The sequence below is a fragment of the Balaenoptera physalus genome, assembly GCF_965194825.1.
Source record: "Balaenoptera physalus genome assembly, chromosome: 6".
Classification (NCBI taxonomy): Eukaryota; Metazoa; Chordata; class Mammalia; order Artiodactyla; family Balaenopteridae; genus Balaenoptera; species Balaenoptera physalus.
The window spans coordinates 67,784,760-67,805,500 of NC_138885.1; the positions used below are offsets into that span (position 1 = coordinate 67,784,760).

General features: G+C 40.2%; 2 protein-coding genes across 16 annotated transcripts in view; one reads left to right on the forward strand and one right to left on the reverse strand.

Annotated features, from left to right (window-relative positions):
- LOC309662582 (uncharacterized protein) overlaps nt 1-20,741 on the forward strand; it is a 116,786-nt gene that overhangs the window by 75,312 nt on the left and 20,733 nt on the right. For 7 of the 13 annotated variants that reach the window (XM_082465510.1, XM_082465507.1, XM_082465511.1 and 4 more), the window contains 3 exons: nt 8,054-8,098; nt 8,651-8,798; nt 12,253-13,711. In XM_082465510.1, coding sequence (XP_082321636.1) covers nt 8,054-8,098; nt 8,651-8,798; nt 12,253-12,444 — 385 coding nt within the window. In that variant the 3' untranslated portion in view covers nt 12,445-13,711. Of the gene's footprint in view, nt 1-8,053; nt 8,099-8,650; nt 8,799-12,252; nt 13,712-15,327; nt 15,441-18,765; nt 18,998-20,741 lie in introns of those variants that run through there. The other 6 variants (XR_014264768.1, XR_014264769.1, XM_082465516.1 and 3 more) reach the window with 5 other exon arrangements.
- Nucleotides 66-20,741, reverse strand: part of WIPF1 (WAS/WASL interacting protein family member 1) — a 120,310-nt gene continuing 99,634 nt past the window's right edge. For all 3 annotated transcript variants that reach the window (XM_082465438.1, XM_082465439.1, XM_082465437.1), the window contains 5 exons: nt 15,416-15,544; nt 11,253-12,044; nt 7,313-7,525; nt 6,486-6,599; nt 66-3,100 (listed from right to left, as the gene is read on the reverse strand). In XM_082465438.1, the coding sequence (XP_082321564.1) occupies nt 3,045-3,100; nt 6,486-6,599; nt 7,313-7,525; nt 11,253-12,044; nt 15,416-15,544 (1,304 nt within the window). In that variant the 3' untranslated portion in view covers nt 66-3,044. The remainder of the gene's footprint in view (nt 3,101-6,485; nt 6,600-7,312; nt 7,526-11,252; nt 12,045-15,415; nt 15,545-20,741) is intronic.

Genomic DNA, 20,741 nt, shown 5'->3' on the forward strand with positions numbered 1-20,741 from the left:
TTGCTTTTTCATTTATTTATATTTGCATAGAGAGTACTTAAAATAAAACCCACCAGATGACAGTCTTATCATTCTGCATTTATTTATTGTCTGGCTAACTTACAAAGACACAGATGTCTAGGGTAGGTCCTACCCCACCATATAAACTACCCTGATGACATAGGTACCAAAATGTGCATGTTTACATAATGCAGTGGTATGAAAAACATTTTCTTTCTTTACAGTCCCTGACTATAAATAGGGAAAAATTAATTTCATGCCAGAAAATTTTGGGCACTTTAACAGTCATCACATTTCTGCTACTAAAATAACAAAATTGGTATTACAAGTTAAACTATAAAGGCCTAACAGTTCTTACAAATATGCAAATAATCTGCTACTTAGACATAAAAAGTCAATTTCTTGCAAATCACCAAGTAAGGCACCACTGGATTAAACATTTTTCTTGGTTTTTACTAAATAAAATGCATACTGAAATAAATACTGAACACTGAATTTTAATACTGTAATACATTTCAATATAAAATATGTGAATATTAAGATACTGTATTGCATCTTGAATACATTTATCTGGAAATTTTATGGGGAAAAAACATATGTAAGCTCTGGTTTCAGGGAAGTAACTATTAATTTTTGTGATCTGCCATAGTTGAAGATTTTAGCATAGAACTTATTCAAACTTTGGGATGTGATTAGGTTTCTAACTTTCAAAGAAAGGGTGTACATGTATTAATGGAATATTCATTTAAAAAATACATTTTAAAACATCTCTATCCTGGATGAATAGCAACTTTGAGCTGTGACCCTGTTTCAAACTTAGGATGGTATCTGCAAAGTTGGGATATATAAGGAAATTGGCCATACTTACTACACCTTACAAAATTCAGACCCGTTTTCTTTGGGTCAGACTTTTCTCTGCCATATTTGCTAGGAAGGCCCAACTCCATCTTTTCTGAAGTGGGTCATTAGGTTTTATCATAGGGATTTTTACCAACTATTGATATCTGATCAAAGAATTCAAAATAAAATGATGCTGCTATATTACCAAAATATTAGAGATTAAAAACTTTTTTTGAAAATACTTTGCCAAGCTTGTTACACCTTTATGTTTCTTGATTTTCTTTGGGAAAAGGCCCCCAACTGAACGTATGAAAGACAAATTAATGGTGGTGGGCGGGGAACCCAAATTCTCTAATGTACTTAATAAGCCCAGGACTTTGGCAAGGAAAGTTATAAAAATACAACAGATTGAAATGGGCAACTTCATAATTTATTAGACATCCCATTATTAGAACTCTAAGTTCTTTTGCTTTTATATAAATGAAACATTTATTCTATAAATAGGAATGCTTCTTTCAAATTTTTCTTTGGATTGATTTCTTGTTAGCATCTCCCAGTAAAACATGAACAATTCACTGAAACCATAATACAAAGTTTAGGTAGATATACATATACATATATAGCTGTGAACTTTAAAAAAATAAGTAATGGTAAATTTTAAACATAATTAACCATATAAAACATCTAAATGGAAATCTTTTTTTCCAAGTGTATAGCTAGATTTAAAAGTCCCAGTAAAGTTTTGTAAACAAAACCATACAAAAAGGGCAAGGCTGGCTCATCCCTATGGTCCTCTGGGGGAGCTTTATTTGCATAGATCCAAGGCAAATGATTCTCCCAGAAAGATTCAAAACAAGTTCCCTCCAATTTCCTGCAGCAGTCTCTTTCTCTCAACCCCATAATCATCAGATTTAGATTTTTAGAGTTTTGTCCATCAACTCAAAACCGTCCCCTTCTTCCACATTTCTGATTTGCTACCTTTCCCTGACCTTCCCCACAGCTATGGAGCCTATGAGCCTCCTGCCCTAAGGAGCAAGCTGGGCTGGAGAGGAATGAAGCCACTTCCGATGCATAAGGCAGGAGGCCAACCGACAGATGAGCTCAGGGCAGCTGCTTCTAAGCCCCAGAGCCCCAACTGGCTTTCAGTTTCTTTCCAATGGCTTTATTCCACATGACTGTAAACCCTATTATATCAATTTCTGACCTTGGTACTGTGAAGCAACATCTGTATACAGATTTCCAGGGAAGAGGGAAAATAAGGGAGCAAAATCTAAGGAAAGCTGTTTGCCAAACAAGGTGTTGGGTCCTAACTTTATTTTTAGTTACCTCTTGAATTGCTAAAGCTCATCTTGCTTTTTTTGTTTTTTGAACAAGAGGTTTTTGCACTAGCCTCTATCTTCTGGACCTGCGCTGTCCAACATGGTAGCCACCAACCATGTGTGGCTGTTGAGCATTTGCAATGTGACAAGTCTGAATGGAGATGTGTTCTAAGTGTAGAATACATACCAGATTTTGAAGACTTAGTACCAAAAAAAGAATATAAAATATCTCATTAAAATTGTTATATTGATTGAAGGTTGAAATGATATTTTGGATGTCAGGGTTAAATAAAATATATTAAAATTAATTTCACCTATTTTTCTTTTTAATGTGGCTACTAGAAATTGTAAAATTGTATATGTGGCTCACATTATATTTCTATTGGACAGCTCTGTCCCAGACCGCCAAAGACTGGACAGCCTGTAACTGCAAACATTTCACATGAGCAACTTGCTTAGGTGGTCTGTGGTTCATGGAAACAGGAGGCCAAACATGCAAAAAAGGCAGGGAAGCAAAACAGCTCTCAGGGACCTTAATATTGTGATCTGTAGCAAAAAAGCAGTGAATGTTTGAATTTCATTGGTTGAAAGCTGGGACACAATTCATCGCTGCCTACTTGCCACAAAAGCCTATACTGATCCCCAAAGCAGCCAACAGGCTATAGCTGAAGCAAGCAATAGCTTTAAGAATATACACAATATAAAAAGCGAGGTGCATTTCTTTACTGCATACCCACCCTGCACACACGCATTCCCACATCACCTCCCTTCTTCCCTATTGCCATCATGAAGGGGACAAGGGAAGACAAGAGAAGGAGGGTGTGCGACTCGGACAGCAACAGCAGAAGGAGCTCTTGGGCTTGGGTGGAGAAGAGCAGGCAAGGATCACCTTGGGATAGGAGGAAGGGGTGGGGCACCCCTTTCTCTTCGGTTGGATCCACCTTGATGAAAAAATAGACAAAATATAAATTTTGGTTAGAAAGCTTATGTTCTCACTGTAAGACTTAAGAATGGTTGCAAAAGAACCCACTACCCGCCCCCACCCCATGATCAAGGCTGTAAATAACTTGCACATGTGCATGAGAAATGAAGGGAAGAAGCAAGTAAGGATCTGAACAAATTGTACTAGAGAAGGATGACCTACCACTGGCTACCAAGTACTTGTGCGAAGTTAAAGTTTTTAAAAAGTCACTTTTTTTCTCTTCACATAGTATGTGTGATTATACATTATATATAATATATATATTATAGATTGAGAAAATATGGATGAGAAAAACAAAACAAAAATTCACCAATGCTTTTACCACCCAGAGATAACCATAACATTATGTATATATTCTCCATATATAAACAGTTCCCTTTTTTCTTCCAAAAACAGGATCATATATAGTCCAGTTGAACATTTTTCAAAGTCATTACTCTTTACAAATATAATTGTTAATGACACATTGCATTCTATTATATAAGTATACTATAGTTTATTTATCTAATCATTCCCCTTTTGTTGGGCATTTAGGTATCTTCTAATTTCTAAACAATGCTTTTTTGATAGCAGCCATCCTAATAGGTGTAAAGTGGTAGTTTTATTTGTGTTTTCCTAATGATTAGTGATGTTGAGCATCTTTTTGTGTGCTTATTGGCAAGCTGTATATCTTATTTCAAGAAATATCTATGCAAGTATTCAACCCATTTTAAAAATTGGGTTGTTTTGTTGTTGTTGAATTGTAGGAATTCTTTATGTATTCCAGATATTAATCTTTTATCAGATATATGATTTGCAAATATCTTATCCCATTTCATGGGCTTTCTCTTCACTCTATTGATAGTGTTCTTTTAAAAACTATGCATATTCATGGGCTGTCAGCATGCCATAACTAGGTTTAAAATCCATTCACAATTTAAAAATTCATTTGTCCCATGCACATTGTTTTTTGAGGACCTAACAGGTGTTAGGCATGAAGCCAGGTGCTCAGATGCTGTGAGTAGGTCTACCAGGGACTCGTGTCCATCGAGTAGGTCTGCTAAGGCCACGGTTCTGAGACTCAGGTGCACCTGCATTGATGGATTCCTCAGCAGGCCACCACTTCCCTGACAGCAACCAAAGTAGCCCACTTCGGGATTCCTGAGTTAGAACAAATCTCTGAGCGAGGGGAGGAGTTAGAGGAAAACAGTGGCAGTCCATTACCTTGCCTCTTCCTCTTTTTATCCCAACCAAGTCTTTTCTTGGGCAGGGACCTGAGGAAAGACTCATCTGGATGTAAATCAGCTATCTGTCACGGAGCCTTGACTGTCAGTTGACACACCACAAATGTTGAGCAAAACAAGGGCTGGCCTTGTGCAAAGGTGCAGTTAGGAGGCACTGTTCAGGGCTGTCTGGGTGCCCTACCAGGCAGCGGGCCTGGAGGCTGAGGCAGGTACAGGAGCAGGATAAAACCACTCCATAGTACTTTATTTGTGTTAGAGAGATGATCCGTTATCATTATAAAATATTAAACATGCCCAATGCTAGAAATATTTTTTTGAACCTACAAAAACATTTTTGGAGGGCTGTGGAAATTAATTTACCGATCTAAGAAATATTTTTAAATGCTGCTGTATTTCAAGCTCTGTGCCACTTTCGGAAGATGCGGTAGTGAGCAGGGCCTAGTTCCAATCCTCAAGCTGCGGACAGTCATAAAGACAGGAAGTTGGGGGGAAGGAATGTGTTCAGCTATTAAATTAAAAATCTAGAGGGGCTGGGGAGGATGGTTCTGTTATTGACGTAAATATACAAATAGCACAGAGTGGGGTGGGGAGAGAGAGAACTTGAGGATACTGTACCCACGTGAAGACTTTTTCACCAAAAATTTCAACCACCAACTCTTGTATGATAATTTTATTACAGTTATGCCTCTTTTATTAGGCATCATCTAGAATGCAGTATTCCACATAAATAAGTTTTTCTAGAAATTAAACTTGTTCTTTCAAGCAGCAATATTCTGTTTACTTCTGGCATTTTTTTCAGGGAAATTTTTCTAAAATATTTTCTAATTCTTTGAATTCTTCAACAGAAGCACAAAGCACAATTTGTCTTGTTCTTAATAACCCAACAGAAACATCTGTATTGTCCAGTGCTGTGATACCTAGCAGAGCTCTGTGTTCCTAGCTCCTCCGTTAGCCCAAGACTGCCACCTATCTGTTCTCCCCGAAGTCAGTGATTTTGCTTCTAACCAACCTTGACTTCAGCTGATATTAATCTGCTCTAAGGCTGGAAAACAACCAAGCAAAAATTAAGAACTGTGTGTTAAGAAAGAGTCAGTAGGCTCAGAGTACGTGAAGGAGCTCTGCTGGGCAGTGAGGACAAGGCTACGGTCATGTGACAGTTCTTTGACATGCTCAAATACTTTTTCTCCACTCATTTCTGGCTTGGGAGTTTGGTTCTGAAGCTAAGGCTGTTACAAGATGGGGCCTCATCAGTGATATATGTATATTTCATGCTAATTCTTCCTTAGTTCTATACACTTATTGTTGTGAAATATCAGTTTTTCTATTTCCTCTTCTTGTTCACATATTTCTTTTCAGTAGGGGAAAATTGATTCACTTCTTTATGGTAGCATTACATCTATAAGGGAAAAAACAATCTAAATGTCCAATAATGGTAAACTAAATTATTATATGCTGACTTGATGGAATTCTGTAGAATAAAAACCATGTGATAAAAATAGGGAAGCGTTTACTCAGCAATGTTATATAAATCTCATCAGCAAAACCCATACTCTATAATTATTAAACTATATAAATTAATCAGAATTAGATGGATAAAAATTAGAAGAGAACCTGGTAAAATGAAAATATCTGTTATGTGGAGAGATGATGGGTATACTTAAAATTTTCATGTAATGCTATGTAAAGTTATGATTATATTTAAATGATCAAAGCAGTTAGTGAGTTTTTGTTATAATTAGTGAGACATTCTGCCAGTCTCAAAACGAGCAGGAATAGAAGATGGCTCTAATTGTGCCATCTTAGGAAGATCAAAATGGGGAAAGATTGTCCAAACAAGCAAAATAATAAAATTTAACCTACTAGCAAACTAAAGGTATTTTGACCTTGTAATGACACATTAAAATAATCATTTCTCATATGCATTCTGGATGTCTCCATTTTCCTCAATGAGTGTAGAAGGGGAGTTTACTAGAATTTATATGGTTCCAAATCCAGGAGCGATTTCTCTGAAATCGCCCCACTCCAGGCAAGAGACCTGGATTTCCTATACAACCCTCAGCTGTGTATAACCCAGGCTACTCAAGTATGAAGGCATCCAATTGCCCTTGTAGAAATACTCACTCCGGCTTTCATTTCTTGCCAATTTACTGGGATAACTTTTGGTTGTTGGTACATATGGCTCTGGAGGTGGCAAATCCGAAATCGGATGGAAGAAGAATCTGCTTTCCCACTCATCTGAGGGAGAGAAGCAAACAGTATCTTCAGTAACAGACAATCTGCTCTGAAGACTTATGTAACGAAAGGCACAGAATGAAATACAGAGAGAACGGCAGACATCGCTTCTGGTTTTATGTCTAGAAGTTTAGAGAAAAGCCGGAAGTGTGCTACAAACGTCACTGATTAGCACAGTGATAAAATATACTGGTCTGCATATCAAACCAAAGACAGATCCAAGTGACTTTAACTAGAGTGACGAGGACCCAGCCAGTCCCTCTCAGGAGCTGGGGACTAAGGTTCGGGATGCCTTTCTTAATTATTCCTTCACCAGTGGAAGGAATAACTCGGACCCTCTGATAACAATGGCAGAGATAAGCTGCTCAGTATCTGCAGGCCACTGGGCCTCTTACCCACCACGAACTGTTCAGAAAGGTAGGTATAATAAGGTTAGCTACAAAAATGGTTCTTTTCAGAATTCTGGAATCTCTGGAAAGTTAACCAAAATGAGACTCAAACAAGGAACGGAGAAAAATGATCTGCCTTTTTGGGGAGTGGAGGAAGGGGGATTACTATTTTTCATTTGAAATCATGGTGGGCCCTAGAGTGCTTAGATTAGTGCTGTGCAGTATGGTAACAGTGAGGGTCACACAAACAGACACAAACACACCTGCCATTCAACTGCTGCCCTACTATAGCTTGTACGTTTCCAAGGAGCCGGGACCACACCTCACCTTCACATGAAGAGTCCTGGAAGCCGTTTCTAATTGATGTCGATGGTGGAGGTGGGGGAGGCACCCCAGTGCCAGGCCTGTCGGGAGGAAGAGGAGGCCGGGGCCCACTTCTGGGACTATCTATTCCACTCCTGGATGGCAACTGAGGGGTGGCAGGCAGGGCCCGAGATGTGCTGCCATTTCTGTTCATTGGAGGAGGTGGTGGGAGAGGGCCTGGAGCAAAAGAAAAATGACATCTAGTGCTATACCTTACACCCTACATTACTATTATCATGGTCATCAACATGCAATTATTGAGTGCCTGCTGGATACATGCCCTTTTACTAGGGAATGTGGAGAAATGGTGGAGACTTCCTAGGAGGTTTAGCCAAGAAATGAGTAGACACATATAAGCACAGAAATGCACAAATGTACACACATACGTGGAACAAGTGCACACTGATAGCTAAATGGCTGTTTGGCTTTGAGTTAGTATTGAGATTGGAGGTGATGCAGTTGACAATAGGTAATCAATCATCTGTTTATATTGACAACTGTATACTTTAAAAAACATTTAAAATTCCTTTTAAATAGCTGTTGAACTAATTACTGTGACATGTTACTTATTAAGTAAATGCTGTTTTAAAAATAAGATAGTTATGAACTTATTTTAGGTCTCCAGAGGGACTAAGTTCTTTAAATGCATAGTATTATTGCTAATTATACAGGCACGTTTCTGTGATGCATATGATCTATTTCCAGGCAGAAGCAGGATCAGGAAACCAAACATCAGTCATCCCGAGAACAGTAAGAGTTCCTTCTTGGTTCTTCCTCTTTGGGGAGTCAGATTAACAGAGGGAGTGACAATCAGCTAATCAATGTGCGTGGCTGTAAATGCTGGTGCAGGATCCTGACGCTGTGCAGGCTGGTTATCCTGTGGAACTTGATTTCCTGTCCACGAAGGAACACCCTTCTCACTGCACTGTTGCCAGAAATACTTAGTCAAAAAGCAAATAACAAGTATTATATAGTATTTGAAAACATGTTTTAAAAATGCAGTGGTGTGGTATAATCAGAAGATTTTAAGTTCTTAGTAAATAATTCAAAGTAAATTCTTCTTTTTGATAGTACAAAGAAACATATCTTGCTTTTCCCATCCTCCAAATGCAGAGGCTATTTGGGTCATGAGTAAATTTTTAAAAAGAAAAAAAGAACTTGAGCATTTCTCATGCAAATCAAAATGGCCTTAGTAATTATTCCTGACCTTCAGCGGTGTGTTCCACTAGCAACATGCTGACATCTTTATGTAAACACAACGTTTATGGTGCTATAAATATAAATATGTCTTGTTAATTACAGATTCAGAATCCAACTAGAGGACCTTAAAGTGAATGACCCACCCATCAAAGATATTCCTGTCTGGAAGTCTTGGCTCAGATCTCTAATGGAGGGGGGAGGCATGCCCAGCCCTGGTTCGTCTCTCAAGGAGTCTTCGGTGCCTAATCTGGTAGGGTTTATTTATTGCCCCATCTGCTTCTCACTGCTGGAGTCCCAGTTAGTATGAGTAGATTTATTGGGGGGAGAAGTGGCTCACACGCTGTGGGCTTGATGGCAGTGGTAGTACCACCACATAACTGTCACTGAATGCAAACTAGACTTCCAATACTATGCGGCCTGGTACTATGTAACCTGATCAACTTGATCTCTCTTTTAAAGTAACTGTTCATGTTCCTTACTCTCCAACCTTCCAGCCCTCTGCTCCAAACCTAGGCAAGCATAACAGAAAACAGATTTCTATTTCCTGTTGGCAGTATAATAATGAAAATGATCATTTGTTGAATGCTACTACATGCAGGGAAATAAGATAACCACTATACACACTGGTCTCATTTAATTCTTACAACAGCCCCGAAGAGTGTCAGGACAGCAGGTGAGCCTCAGAGGTGTTGGAAGGTTAAAGAGCCCAAATCAGTACACTAATGAGTGGAAGAATAGGATTTGACTCCATTCTGTCAAATTCTAAAACACTCCCCTAACAATGAAGCCAAGCCACCTCTCAAAATATAGATGGCCCTTGATGACTTCTCATAGGTTCCTTGTGGAAATGTAAATTGGTGGGAATTTTCTAGAGGCCAATTTGGCAATACCTATGAAATCCATAGTTTACTATGCACATCCATTGTCCTAGAAATTCCATTCCTAGGAATTCATCCAAAAGAAATACACAGAGATGTGCACAAATATTTAGCTACAAGAATGTATCCCTGAATTATCTGCAACAGCAAAACTCTAGAGATGACCTGTATGACCACGTGACTAATAAATAAGCCAAGGTACTTTTGATTTAATATTATGCAGCCATTAAAAGTCAGGTTGTAAAAGAAGAGTTAGTCATATCAGAAAATGTTAATGAGCTATGTTAAATAAAAAGCAAATTAGCAAACAGTATATGTAGTATGATACTAATTTTGCAAACATGTATATATATGCATTTTAAAAAGACTGAAAGGGTATATAAACAATGTTATATCTGGATGATGGTGGTGGCAGAATTATAGATGATTTTTATTTTCATTATACTTTTATGTATTTTGTATAATAAACAGGTATGACTTAATGTAATTGAAAGAAACAACAAATATATATCACTGCCTATCCTATTTGGGGGAATATTTAATCTGTTGATTAAATCATTTGGTAGAACCAAGCAAACAGCTCAACCGTTTTGGGGGAAAATCCATACCTGTTGGATAAGAAGAAAATGATGCATTTCATTCATCTGACTACTTGTTCTTATTTGTTCATTGAAGCATACTTAATGAGATGCCACAATGTCTAGATTGAATAGACTACCAACTTTTTATATTTGTAGCTGACTCTCCCTGGCAAAGTGGTTTGAAGGAGTGGTTCTCAAACTTTGCTACACATTACAGTCACCAGGGAGCTTCCACATATCCTGATGCCCAGTTTGTAACCCAGACCAATGAAACCAGAAGCCCTGGGGTAGGAACCCAGGCATCGTGGTTTTTAAAGCTCCCAGGTGATTCCAGTATGTGGTCAAGTTTGAGGACTACTGTTTTAAAAAAGTGTTTATTAGGTTCCTGAGGTCAGGGGGTCAAAGGTCAGTTAGCTTCTCACAGAGCAAAAAATGCCCCATTTCCAGACATCCTGTAGGTATGGTAAGGTTAAATTCCAAAACTAGATAGTTCTTCTGAATCCATCAATAACAAACAGAAAACAAACAAGCACCTATTGTAAGTAGGAGAGAGAGTAGAGACTCCCCACACTTCATTTCACACTGTGCAGGTTCTCCCCTTAGATCCAGGCTTCTCAGCCCTGGGTGGGGACACAGAAGGGCTTCAGCAGGTCCTTCAATCCATGAAACAGCAGGCAATTTTGAGTTTATGCTTATGAGCATTTTTATGGCGAGAAGGCCTTATACCTTTATCTGATTCTCCAAGGGATCTATGAGTCAGAGATGTGAACAGACAGCAAAATGGACTCTAGTATGTGTCAAAGCTTGACCAATGAAGAGAAGTACAGGAGAAGTTCATTCACTCTTAAATAACTGCCCTTCTTGTTGGAATAATGGGCCCTCCTGCAGGAGATGGGAATTTAGTTCCCAGTTAAGACAGCAGAAATTCCCTTTCAGGAGATGGCAGGTAGAGTGGTGAGATGGAAGGTGAGTTAGTTGCCTATTCTTTATTAACTCGCTTGGGATCATTTCACTTCATTGGTTACTTAGTCTCCTCACTTGGGAAACGTGGACAGAAGTGTGGGTCCCACCCTCCTCAGAGGTTACGTGAGGTCAAGAGGAAATCATATGGGTTATGTGTCACTTCCAAGGTCAAAGCAGCCTGAGAGTTCTTAAGCTTTTGTTGGGCTCTCTTCGTGTGCAGTTGGTAGTGACTTCTGGGCTGGCTGGGTCACAGGGGCACAACTCACCGCGCTCTGGCCATACCTGATCTGCCCGGTGGGTCCCTCACCGGAGGAGGGGGTCTCTCGCTGGGCGGGGGAGGAAGAGGGCCCGACCGCCCGGGTGAAGGTAAGGGAGGTGCAGATGACGAGGACGACGAGGATGACGAGAGGGACAGGTTCCGCTGGGGGAGCCTCGGGATTTCGTCGCCGCCGCCACTGGACCCTGGGGGCACTGGGGGAGGGCCCGGCCTGCTGGGGGGCGGGGGCGGGGGCGGGGCCTGCGCCGAGGGGGAAGGCCGCGGGGTGGAGGGCACCGGGGGCTTGCTGTTCTGAGGGGGAGGCGGGGGGACGGCCTCCCTGTGGATGGAGGGCCTGCTGCCCACTGGAGGGGGCGGAGGAGGGGGTTTGTCATCCAAGGCCCTGCTCGGGGTAGGGGGGAGGGGAGGCCGGTTGGAGAAGGGCGAGGAGGAGCCTGACGGGGTCTGGCGGGTGGAGCCTCCACCGAAAGCAGCCCCTCGATTTCCGGGGAGAGGGGGAGGAGTCGGCCCGGGGCTGGGCTGCCTGGGGGCGCCGGGCACCAGAATGGACCCCCGGTTGTGCAGACTTGACTGAACGGGTCTTGGAGTATTAGGCACTGGAGGCGGAATGTTATCAGGCTTCGCGCCCACGTCGGGCCTCGGGGGAGGCATTCGGTTCCTCTGAGGTTCTGGAGGTCCGCTTCTGTGGCCTGGAGAAGGCACAGGGAACCTCCCTGGGCCACTTGGGGGAGAGAAAGGTTTGGCAGATGTGGGTCTTCCTCCTGGTGGCAAAATCGGGGGTCGGCTTCCTCCAGAATCTGAAGAAGAGAAAAAAAAAAAAAAAAAATCAGAAAGTTAGGAACCTTAAAGGAAATCAGAGAACTAGAGTAAATTGCCAGCTACTGGAAGCCCTTTCCTAGATGCTGTAAACGATAGGTAACTATTATTTATATAAACTAGGTTCTGTGTGTCCTTCCTGTAAGCAGAGGGACAGATCACAGCTCTCTGTTTCTCTTCTACTCCCAGATTCCACAACCCATCAGCTTTCAAAGGGATTCTGGAGAGCTCTTTTGGCATTCTGGATGGACAAGAACCAGGAGGAAGTTGGTAAGAGTTCTGGAGACATCCCCATTCATTACAAGAGGTGAGAACAGCATGGCATTGGTACATGGGATTTCTGCTAATGATTTTCTTTTCTCCCCGTCACTATCCCTGTAACCCCACCCTGTACCTCTCAGGTTTGAAAAATAATTTAGCCATCTTCGATGAAGAAATTAGTTAGCCCAATATAAGTTTCTGTATGGGAGGGCTTGCCTAGAACCTTTAAAGATAAATTTCTAAGAGAGGATGGAAAAATATAGTGGAAGAGTTATGACTGAAATAAGAAACTGTCAAGGGAAAAAGAAACTGTCAAAGTTTAATTAGAAGAGTTGACACCAGTGGATGGTCTTAATCTACAAACAAGTAGGCAACTATACAACGTTTTTCCCTACTAGGTCAACTTCCACTTTAATACCGACAGGACAGAACAACCCTACTATTAATACATAATTAATATTCAACTGCTTTGGTTCAACAAAGGGAAGAACTAAAGAGGAACCAAAGTTATGGAAAAACTCAAACCACCGCCCCAGAGTCTCTTGGAACCCAAACTAATTCTCAAAAAATGCTTAGTCTGAAAAAACTTCACCCAGTTCAACCATGAGCTAATTAAAGTACCAAATATTTATTGAGTACCTGCTATACTATACGCCAGCCATTATTCTAGATGCTAGAGGCAGAGGAGTAAACAAAACAGAAAAGATCTGGCTCTCTTGTAGTTTACGTTCTTGTGGGGGAGATAAACTAAAAACCAGTAAACATAAATATTTTCAGATAGTTATAAGGACTAAAAAGAAACTAAAATAGGCTGATGAGATGAAGAATGCCCAGAGAGGCCAGGATAGATGGGGGTGGCCCTTCTGAGGATGTGACATTTGAGCTAAGGCCCGCCATGGAGAGGAGGAAGAGAAGTGCTTCAGTCAGAGGGCCAGCAGGTGCAAAGGCCCTGAGGTGGAAATGAGCTTCAAGTTAAAAAACCAAGGCTTTTATGTGCGTGGGGCACAGTGAGCATGGAGGAGAACCCTACGAAACGTAGCCTGAGTGGCCAGCAGGGGCCGGGTCATAAAGAGCCTTGTAGGCCAGAAGGCGTTCAGATTTTATCCAAGGCACAATGAGAGACATTTGGCTGGATTTATGAATAATGTGAACTCTAGAGAGAATTTTTTATTTTGACTTTAGCACTAGAAATGAGCTATATTTTCCTTGACTGTGTGGTATAGTTCTATGTCACCAACTTGTGATAAGTTTTACCTTCCAAGTTTGGATTAAAGGTGCAGTTACTATCCACATATACGTCACAGGGATGGGACCCATTATGCAGATAGTATACTATGCAAATACTATAGCATTTTGTGTACTAACTTAAATTCCATCTTCATTTCATTGTTTTGTTTTGTTTTTTTTAATAAATTTATTTATTTATTTATTTATTTATTTTTGGTTGTGTTGGGTCTTCGTTTCTGTGCGAGGGCTTTCTGTAGTTGCGGCGAGTGGGGGCCACTCTTCATCGCGGTGCGCGGGCCTCTCACCATCGCGGCTTCTCCTGTTGCGGAGCACAGGCTCCAGACGCGCAGGCTCAGTAGTTGTGGCTCACGGGCCCAGTTGCTCCGCGGCATGTGGGATCTTCCCAGACCAGGGCTTGAACCCTTGTCCCCTGCATTGGCAGGCGGATTCTCAACCACTGCACCACCAGGGAAGCCCCATTTCATTGTTTTACTTCCAGTTGTCTTTTTCCTGAATTTCTTCACCTACTGTTAAACTACTGAATGTATACATTTGTCAGTTGCCTCAAGTCCTTTCAGTGGGTTTTAAATAAACAAATTTAAATGCAGGCCTGGCAAGATAGAAGCTCTCATATTCTTGAGTCTCCTTCTAGATGTTGACAATCCAAAACTAAAATAGCCAGGTAACCCTGAGGATTCAGTGACTTTATATCTTCATATGAATGTGACAATGTCACACTTTCCCAGGGGACATTTTAAAAGACCATAGAATTAGAAATAAAATTCTTCTAACACAGTAAACATTAAAAAATAAAGTTTCATGGTGAAATTTCTTGAGCTGTCATAGTCAGGGGAGAGCCTCACACACTCTGTAAGGTTTTTTATTTAGGCATAACCAGGTTTAACTTTTTCCTCTGCCATCGTGTTCACAGACAATCCTGTAGGACTCATTTCCATGGCTTCCTGCAGAGAATACTTAGAATCACTAGCTCTGAAATGCCAAATGTCTGTCAGGCAAAACACCTTTTTAGATTTTGTGAGATATGTAATTATATTCCATATGACATGCTCCATTGTGCGTTTGAAAAGAGACATAAGTATTTACTACACTCGACAGGTGGGTCAGACTACCTCACAAAGAAAGCTGAATCTGCCAGGTCACCAGGCAGAGTTTCCAGGGGTGGCAAGTCCCATTTGCTCCTTCCTTTTCTTCCCGCTCTAGCTTACCCTTTAGAAAAGTACAAAAAAGTACAAGTTTCCCCAAGGACACTGGACAAATATTTAACAGCTCGATGGAGCTGTCTGATCCTGAGTTAAAAAGAAAAAGAAGAAAAAAAAAAAAGATGCTAAATAGAGTCCCTCTTTTTTTTTTTTTAATTATTTTATTTCTTTTATTTTTGGCTGCGTTGGGTCTTCGTTGCTGCGTGCAGGCTTCCTCTAGTTGTGGTGAGCGGGGCTACTCTTTGTTGCAGTGCACGGGCTTCACATTGCAGTGGCTTCTCTTGTTGCGGAGCACGGGCTGTAGGCGCGCAGGCTTCAGTAGTTGTGGCACGTGGGCTCAGTAGTTGTGGCTCGCGGGCTCTAGAGCACAGGCTCAGTAGTTGTGGCACACGGGCTTAGTTGCTCCGCGGCATGTGGGATCTTCCCGGACCAGGGCTTGAACCCGTGTCCCCTGCATTGGCAGGCGGATTCTTAACCACTGCACCACCAGGGAAGTCCCTTGAGTCCCTCTTATAAAACAGTGTTAACATTTCAAGAAATCTAAAATGTTTCACAGGGCACAGTGCCTTAGAGGGGATGCCAAGTCTCAAAACCACCAGACTCAGCCTTGTCTACAGTAACTAAGAAAAGGAAACTCTCCTTACCACTCTCCCTGTTGGCTGTGGATCTCAGCTTTGGCATCCCAGCCTGGAACAGTCCTCCCAAACCGGGTGGTCCACCCCCTCCAAAACTTCCACCGCCGCCTCCACCACCACCACCAGCTCCTTTAGGTTCTGCAGAAGGAAGAAAACACAGTCTTTACACATGTATGAAGACACCACCAGAGAACTTCACCAGTCCTCACCCAAGTAAACAATCACGATACAACAGGGAGCTGGCAGAACCTAAGCCCATGGTGGACACCTGGAATTTCATTAAAGGGTAGGACTTTAAGGATTCACCCTATCCCCCGTCAGAAAAGCAGAGGGTTCTTTCTACTCCAGGGCAGTCGCAAGCCCAGTGGTAGAAGAATCAGTAATAGATAATGACTTTCCCCCGCTTGGCTGGCTGCCACATGAGTTAATATCTATTGTGTATCATAGGATTTGGTAAATAAAAGTATCTTCAAAGAAAGAAAGTCTTAAGGGAGGAGGAGATACAATAAAAGGTGAGAAGAAAGGAAATAGTAAAAATAAAGGAGAAGAAAATAAAATATCCCATAATTTTGCTTCATTGAAATACCCACTGTTTTGGTGTATTTTTCCCTGCCAGGTTTTGGTTTTTTTCATTTTACATATTTTTTCTTATGACCAAATTCACTACATAGTTTTTAGCCTGCTTTTTTCAGTCAGTACTTTGTTAGCATTTCCCATGTCACTAAATATTTTTTGAAAACATGAGTTTAAAGGATTGCATTGTGTTTTAGAACACTGAATGTACTGTAATTTATTTATCCATCTACCTATTTGATGGCCTTCCAGGTTGATTTCAATTTTTTAATATCATAAAACCCAACAGTAGACTTTAACATTTTTAAAATTCTTTGCAACTTGAGATGATGCAAAGATTTTGTTTTATTTTGCATTTGTTGCCAAAAAATTGTGAAAGATTTCAAAATAGGCAAACAAGAAAACAAAAAAAGAAAGGAAGAAGAAGAAAGAAAAAGATTACTAAGTATCCAGTCTAGCCTTCTGGGTTATTTCCCATTGCCTTTGAGCTAGTCTGCAACTCTATTAAATTGTACAAAACTGATAATGCAAATGATATTTGTCCATAGAAATGCATATTGGTTGTGTTCAGTGTAATGCAATTGATTGACCCGTTTTGCACCTATCTGTAAATTCATTTCAACACTCACCTGCCTACATATGTGTGGTACTTTGAATTCTCCTTTGAATTGATAACATTATATTGGTTCCCTCATTAATTAATGAGCTAAATAAAATCTTTGATATATGTTTATTTTATATCTGTATTAGAGCCATGATTATACCCTCTTTAAAAAATTGTCTCTTAACAATTTACGTATGTATATATGTTTTATGAGGTTAAGTACTGTTTAAAGTTCTACCCCTGGAAAACCTTGTTGAGTCTTTGGTAAGTATTACATGAGTTCTACAAATTAATCTGGGAGAACTGACATTTTCATGATATTTAGACTTTATGGAAACGTGGTATATTTTCCCATGTCTTCTGATTTATTCAGTAAAGTTTTGTAATTTTCATGATACGGGTCACCCATAGTTCTTTTAGGGTCACTTCAAATACATTTTTGTTTGTTGAAATTATGAAAGGAATGTTTTTCCTACTATATTTTGGATTTGGTTATTATTGGCATCAGGAAATTTCATTTGATATCTAATAAATCACTTTCCTGCATTTTCAGAATTAAAATTTATTTTTTACCTTGGATTTTCTAGTAGACAAATGCTCTGCAAATAATAAAGGTTGTATGCCTTCTTTTCTAAGAGTTGTGTATCTTATTTCTGTTTTATATAAGAAATTATTTTGATGACTGAGCTTCCATAACAGTGTAAGTTATTAATGTTTTATTAATTTAAAGACAATTTATTTTAAAATAATTATAAAGAATAAATATACATTTATATGTTTATCTTAAAAATAAATTAACGTTATTAGTATTTTACAAATAAAGGAAATCATATTTTGATTTTAATGAGAATGCCTCTAATGTTTCAAAGTTACATTTTTTAAAAAATTTATTTGTTTATTTTTGGCTGCATTGGGTCTTTGTTGCTGAGCGCGGGCTTTCTCTAGTTGTGGCGAGCGGGGGCTACTCTTCGTTGCGGTGCACAGGCTTCTCATTGGGGTGGCTTCTCTTGTTGCGGAGCACAGGCTCTAGGCGCACGGGCTTCAGTAGTTGTAGCTTGCGGGCTCTAGAGCACAGGCTCAGTAGTTGTGGCGCACGGGCTTAGTTGTTCGGTGGCATGTGGGGTCTTCCTGGATCAGGGCTCGAACTCGTGTCCCCTGCATTGGCAGGCGGATTCTTAACCACTGCACCACCAGGGAAGCCCCCAAGTTACATACTGACTGTTGGTTTGAAATAACTTTTTTTTCTTTCTAAGTATTCGTGGTTAGCAAGGATCCTTCCACTCTGGGTTTTTAAGACTTTCTTATGGCATGGAATTTTATCAAATGCCTATCCAGGATCTACTGAGATCATTATATGGTTTTCCTTAGTTGATATGATGGATATATAGACTTTCTAACATTAAAAATTAGACAAACTCTGGATTTGGTGAATTATTTTTTTAATATACTATTGAATTAGAGTTTTTGGACTTTTAGTTAGTATCCTCTCGTCTATGCTCATAAGTGGTCTATAGTAGGGTTTCTTAGCCATGGAACTACGGACATTTTGGGTCAGATAATTCTTTGTTGTGGGTGACCATCTTGTTCCCTGTAGAATGTTTACAGCATCCCTGGCCTCTACCCACTAGGTGTCAGTAGGAACCCTCCCTCACCAAGTTGTGATAACTAAAAATGCCTCCAGGCATTGCCACGTGTCCCCTGAGACACTGATACACCAGCTTTCTTTCTGTATATATGCTGCCTTTGTCATGTTTTGATATTAAGATCATGCCAATCTCATTATACCTAACAGATAGCTTTCCATGTCTTCCTACATTTAGGAATGATTTATATAGCATTTGAATTTGTTGTTTCTTAAAATCTGAAATAATTTTCTGATAAAATCATCTGGCTCTAAAGCTTTTTAGAGGAAAAGTAATTTGATAAAGTTTTCAACTCTTTCCTTGCTCATTGAAGCTTCATGAATGATTTTTGGTAAATTTGTACTTTTCTTAAAAAGTTAAATTCTTTAAGATTTCAAAATGTTTTAGCATATAACTTCATTGTAGCATCCTTAATTTTAAAAAATCTGCTTTGAATCTTTTACTTAATCTGCTTTCTGAGCTCTATTTATTCATTTGTGTTTTCTTTTTTTCTGGATTAGATTGATCATAAGTCTGTGTCAGCTCTGTATCTTTTCTAGGTGTGGAACTTTCTGGGATACTCTGGGAACTCTGCTGATAGAAGAAACAATCTGATACTGAACTCACAAGAATTACTTCGCCTAGTACGATATATCAAATTAGAATAACAATTTCTGGAAGTGTATGCAAAATTGCTTCCGTATAAAATTTAAAAGTTTTACTAATTTTAATTATTGCCAATAATATTAATAATGCCCTTGTCATTAAAACGTTATTCGTTGATGAACGATACATTCTGGAATACTGCATTTCATAGGACACCTTTACCTGGTATTGAACATTCAAAGAGATCAATGAACTTGTTCTATCAGACATCGTCCACTAGTGTTCTTAACTTGCAACAGTTGTACAGCTTTCCGATAGAGAAGCTACACTAGTTGAGGATAGCTAACTGACTCCAGGTCACTCTGCTAACAATTAATTTGGAGGACAAAGCTGACCTCAAGAGTTATATCATGTATAACCATGGTCAACATTTTGACATAGAACCCAGGGAGGTTTCACCTGCAAACAAATACAAAACCATGGATGGACTTTGCCACTTGCAAAGAGCTTCTAACAAACAACAGTGTTAGTGTCCAGTTAAGTGCATGGACAACAAGGGCATGCATTGGGTTGCATCTGGTGTCCACAAAGCAAAGTGCATTCTTAAACATCACTGAGCAGAAGGGAGGGAGAACTAACACTCTTTTCCATTTAACGAGAGAAGTGTATCTTCTTGAAGAATATAATGAACTTCCACTAGTGGATTCAGGACTAGGCCCCAGACTGTCCATTCTCCTTCAACATCTACGGAATTCTCCAGAGCCTAGGCTCCCTCTCAGAGTGGAGAGAACCACTGGGCTCTGGTCTAGAGGTTGGCAGTTTGTGGAGTTCCTCTGGCCCCATCCCAGGCACCACGATTCAATGGCTATTGGACCAAAGCTCCCCAGAAAGAAGTGACTGGGCTGGGCAACCCCAGGGAGAACCTTGTGACACAGAACAGGAAAACTAAGCGATTGATTATACAATAACCACACCATTTTGTGGGCATTTTGACCCAGAGGTAAGACTTCATCAAAAGTCAAAGACCCCCTAGTTCCACTGAGGTGTGGTGCATTCCATCTGCACCACCTTGCCAGGTAACAGAGCAAAACTCAAAGGCCTTTGTCTTGGTCTTCCTCTTTTCCACCTTCCTCCCACACCAGTGTTCTCACCTAATGCTGATCTTTCTCTTCTACTCGTTAGGCACTTTTCCTAGAAATTCCTCCACTTGGCTAAAATCCTACATCGTTATTCACTTGTCTACAAAGCTCCCTCTGGTGAGTTTAGGACAGTCTAATTCCTGTTGAGTCCAAGTGGCATCTGTGGTTGAGGATGAATTCTGGGCACATCTGGCTGGCAGTGGAAACGTGTGAGGAGTGTGAGGTGATAGTCTTGAGGCCCGATAATTAACTTCCGGTAGATCTAGCCATCTGTAATGTTTCATTCTGTTGTAAATGTTAATAAGTAGCCCTGTATGGTGGGTACTTGTTTGTTTATACATACCCTGCCTTGTTCCAGAAAGTATCTCAGATTTATGATGGGTCAATAAGCAAAGCTGTGATCTCATTTCCTCTCTCTCCAACCCCCTAATGATCATAACTACACTTGAATTATACATTCCAGGCAACAAAACACTTTCATAAGCATTGTCTCATTGGATGCTCACAACAAACTTGTGAGGGCAGCAGAACAGGTATTATCTCCATTTTACAAATGAAGACAAAGGGTTGGAGATGGTCAGGGCTCGAACCTACATCCTTTGATTCCAAGACTAGGGCTCTTTCCATATTTCATGCTGCCTTTTGCTCTGTGGTAAGATGAACAAAGGGTTAATTTCCAGAAAGTGCTGTAAAGAGTTGTGAATAATTCAGAGAATTGCTGCTGTGTGTGTCTTGGACAAAGAATTATTATACTGGCTTCCTGCAGCATTAGAGGGAACCCAAGCCAGAGC